At 44.6% G+C, this 4,678-nt stretch overlaps 1 protein-coding gene across 36 annotated transcripts in view; it reads left to right on the forward strand.

The window, feature by feature from the left end:
* The window catches only part of Nrxn3 (neurexin 3), a 1,590,688-nt gene that overhangs the window by 459,543 nt on the left and 1,126,467 nt on the right, over positions 1 to 4,678 (forward strand). For 21 of the 36 annotated variants that reach the window (XM_029541252.1, XM_029541257.1, XM_029541238.1 and 18 more), the window contains 2 exons: positions 883 to 906; positions 2,790 to 2,951. In XM_029541252.1, the coding sequence (XP_029397112.1) occupies positions 883 to 906; positions 2,790 to 2,951 (186 nt within the window). The remainder of the gene's footprint in view (positions 1 to 882; positions 907 to 2,789; positions 2,952 to 4,678) is intronic. The other 15 variants (XM_029541242.1, XM_029541246.1, XM_029541255.1 and 12 more) reach the window with 1 other exon arrangement.

Genomic DNA, 4,678 nt, shown 5'->3' on the forward strand with positions numbered 1-4,678 from the left:
CAGGGCATTTCCAATCATGTTTAATCTACCATCCTTCCCGCTATCCATTCACAAAGTTGTTTAAAAGCTTAAAATACAATGTTCCAGAGGAATGGAGGGGAGGGGGGGGGGGGGAGGAGAGGTCTTTCCACCCATTCTGACAAATCAATGAATTAATAACTTTATTGGGTAATAAAAATTAAATTTGATCTATTCTTATGTCACAGACATTATAAACTATGAGTTAAAGAACTATGAGAATGTTCCCTTCTGCTCACAAATCCACAGACATCAACAGGTCACAGATTAGCCTGCTGAGATCTAGAATATACTTCATAATGAAGACTTGCTGTGTGAACTTCAGTGTGTTAGCTTTTAGTTCTTTTCAGAATGGTCCATCCATGTAGTTAGATTCAGATGTGAGAACACATACTAACATACTATTAGTATGTAGTTATCTTTTTATCTATGTATAAAGTGGTTTCTTTGGGCAGGGGTCTTTACTTTTAGTACAGGGGATATGTATGCATTTATTAGGGGTGGGAAGGGAACGCTGGCAACATTCGCACAGAAGAACCCTGGGAAGTAAGTATGGTACTAATTCTAGGGGCTAATGTGTTGGTCTGGGTGGTATTTGGAAGGAAGGGGTGGCTGCCTTGGCTGAGTACGAAAGCAAGAGTTTCCGTAGAGTCCTGGTCTCATTGTCTCTCCCCACTCTCTTTCTTTGTTGGGTACCTTTTGTTTGAAAAACTAACACAAGATCACTCATACGATGCGTCATTTTACTAACCAACTAATGTACTAACACCCTAACAACTCATCTTTGGTTTTAGTTTTTATTTTTAATTAACAATCGTTCTGTTCACAATTTTTAATTTCCTTTCTTCCCCCTTCTCCGCAAAGCACTCAGGCATCGGACACGCTATGGTAAACAAACTACATTGTCTGGTAGATATCATTCTTATTGTCTTTTTTTGGGTTTGCCGTGTGTTGCTCCCCCCTTTCTCCCCCGACCCTCCTTTTGTCCTCTTTAGACTTATTTCCTCTTCCTTTTCAATTTTTTTTGTTGTCAAATTAAATGCAAGACTTTTTTTTTTTTTCTTTAAAAAGTAAAACAGAAGGAAATGAAGCTGTCCTGAAAATAGTATTTATTCCAATTTGTTGGGGACAGTTCTTTATCTCCAGCCTTCTTTTTATTTTTTTCCCCAAAAGTTATTTTTAAGGGAATCTCTTCAATTAGTTATATTTTTATTTACCCATTTTGAAACCTCTACATGACAGTCTAGAGACAACAGGGATTTTTAGTGAGGGCTTCCTTCCACTGTGTCTCCCTCTCCTCTCTTCCTGTTTTCTCTCTCTCCTCCCTTAGTCCCTCTCTCTGTCCCTTTCTGTAGCTGTGGCTGCCACAGGTGATCTTGGGGAGGAAATGATGCTGCTTCCTATAATCTTCCTCTCTCTTCTTTGACCTCATTCCCCACTGTGGCCAAAGGGAGTACCATCAATTGTTTTCTTCATATACACTGCATGGCATGGTCCTGTCTCGTGGAACACCCATCAGCATCAGCATCAGCATCAGCATCTGTCGCCCATTCCTCTATGTTACTAACAACTGGCAACCAACCATCAACCCAGTACCACTCTCTTCTTTCCCTCTACCCCAATCTCCATCCTCCTCTCATTTTTCATAATTTTGGGGGTTGGGTTTGGACTTTTTCTTTTCTTTTTTTCTTTTTCTTTTTTCTTTTTTTTTCCCAGTGAGGGAGATGGTAGGCAGGGGAAGCGTTAAACTCTAGCTTTAAGTGTTTTATCCCCTCCCCACGTCTACTTTATTTTTCCTTCAGTTTGTTCAATGCATGCGTGTGTGGTGTGGATTTTGATTCTGCTATTTTATCCTTTCCCCACAGAACTACTTTTTCTGCCCTGCCTTCTCTCTTGGCTCCAGATAATTTCCGCATGGGTGTGTCAATGCGTGGCGTGTGCACGCTCTGAGACTCCATCTTTCTCTCTCTGCCCTCTGCTTGTGGATGGTGGGTGTACGAGTGCTGAGCCTCCCCTTTGGCATCATCATTACTATTAGTTTGGTTATTATGGCCTCAAGATTCATTTCTTTTGGTTAAAGTTGCTTTTTTGAGTTTGGGTCATTTCTTCTGTTGGTGGTGGTGGTAGGTAAGGGGGAGGGGGTAGGGGTTGGTACCTGGGGTAATCCACAGCATGTGTCATTCTGGAGATATTAGAAGAGGGACCCTTCTTCTTCCTTACCCTGAATGCATGTTTGTTAGTGTGCTGTGAACCATAAAAGAAACAAATAAAAAAAGAAAAGAAAAAAAGGGGGAAAAAAAACCACTAACAACCAAAGACCAACCCCTAACATATACCATTGTCGAATGTCTCCTTTGATGTTTTTCATTACTACCATAAATAACAACTATAAGGAAAAAAACAAAACAAAAAAAAACCAAAACCCAATCATCTTTAGCAGTGAACCGAGACAAGTGATATCATCTGAGGGCGGTTCCATTTTCTAGCCTGACTCAGTGAAGGATGTCGTGGGTAGAAGAAGGTACTTGACTTACTCATACTAACACATTGTCCCATTGACTATGAGGGAAGACTGTAGGTTTGGGACATAGGAAGGCAGACCAGAAAATGGAACTTGGCTGCACATACTAAAATCAAACCAAATTAGAGAGACTGTACCTCACCAAAAACCTTAATGGAGCTGAAACCATAACTAGGGGAAGCCAATGAGTTTTACCAGGATTGTAAGGTCATTGCTGGGGTTTTCTTTTGTCCCCATGTCCCACTACCAGGTGACAATCTCTGTGGATGGCATCCTAACCACAACGGGCTACACTCAAGAGGACTACACCATGCTGGGCTCAGATGACTTCTTCTATGTCGGTGGAAGCCCAAGTACCGCAGACTTGCCAGGCTCACCTGTGAGCAACAACTTCATGGGCTGCCTTAAAGAGGTAAAGTTTACATACTTCCATTAAGTGGATGATGGTATGAGTACTTAAGGGAAAGAAACACACACACACACACACACACACACACACACACACACACACAGAGAGAGAGAGAGAGAGAGAGAGAGAGAGAGAGAGAGAGAGGAATCCATCCCATGGATTGGCTTGGTTGGTTTGACAGTTTTACCAAAGAAGAGCAAATCTATAATACTGAATACTGAGTTGATTTTATTGAGAATCCAAAAGTAAATAATGCAAACTGAATTAAGGAGGAACTGCTACTTTGCAACTAGTACCCGAAAGCTCGGTAACTAGGGCGGCAGGGACCCAAAATCAGCCCAAACAAATTCATTTGCGGCCTCTGTACTTACAGTCGTGTACACACAACTGTAGAGCACCAGGGCACAAAGGCGAGTAAACAGTAAACCAAAATGGCGCCCGGCGTCCTTGAAAAAGCCTCTCTGGGTCGTGTCCCTCCCTGAGGAGGCCCCTCCCTTCCCTCCGCCTGGTTGAGTGACTGGGAGCGCACGCCAATAGCGTCCCTGGCCCTGCATCCTTTTGGTTCAACCGCCTATCAGCGCGAGCCAGAGGGCAAGCGGGGCGGTGCCGCACCCCTTGCGCGCGCCGCCGGGTACACGGGCGCCGCGTTCTCGCGCGGCTGCGGCACACGGGTGCGGCCGCCTCGGAAACGAGGAGTTGGGGCCCCGAGTGGGCTCTAGAGGCTGCCCTTGAGGTCCACTCGTGAGGACCCTGGACCCTCGAGGGCGGGCAGAGGCCAGCCTGCAGCTCGGCTGCCTGTAGACGGAGCACCCATCTCACTGGGAATGCGCTGCAATTGCTGGCGCCCATCTGAGTCACCTTAAAGTAATAATCAGCATTAAGTGGAGGCGCTGTGCACATATGATAAAAGCCGTGGGATTTAGTTTCACATGTTCCCGTGTCTTCACAAGTGCAGTATATCAGGTATAGTCTAGGACAACTGCAAACTTAATTCAACCAAGTTAATTTTTAAAAATATATTGCCAAATGGACCAGAAAACCTGTTACAAATAGAGTGTAGTGGTGTACACCTGTAATTCTGACTCTCCAAGGCTAATGCAGGAGGATTGCCACGATTTTGAGGCCAACCTGGTCTACATAGTTCGAGGTCTGGGAGGCTGGAGCGTTTGCTCAGTAGAAGAGGACCCTGGTTCGGTTCCCAGGTGGCTCATAGTCTTCCATAACTCCAGTGTCCCATGGGAGCCACTTCTGACTTCCTTGGGTACCGGGCACGACAACTGCTCACTTGCTTGTGGTGCACTAGCATGCACACAAGCAAATACCCATAGATGTAAGAAAGAAATCTTCAAAAAATTTAAATTAAAAAAAAAATTACATGTCGAACAAAAGGAGGAGGGGAAAGGTGCATGCGCGTGCACACACACACACACCCATTCCTAGGAGGGAAGAAAGGAAGGGAGAGTTTAATTTTCTAATTACAGGGAAGGCATTTGTTTACCAGCTCATTCTGCCCAGTGTCTGGGCAGTTCTGTTTTGTACCTGATAATGAGGTCTTAGATGTTCTGCAGATCACTAGGTTACTGTTTTTGATTTTTGAGACAGGCTTTTGTCAATGTAGCCCTGGCTGTCCTGGAATTAGCCCTGTAGACCACATTGGTGTTGAACTGGCAGAGATCCTGGGGCCTCTGCCTTCAGAATGCTGGGATTAAAGGCATTCACCATCACCGTCC

Source organism: Mus pahari, chromosome 7 (assembly GCF_900095145.1).
Source record: "Mus pahari chromosome 7, PAHARI_EIJ_v1.1, whole genome shotgun sequence".
NCBI lineage: Eukaryota > Metazoa > Chordata > Mammalia > Rodentia > Muridae > Mus > Mus pahari.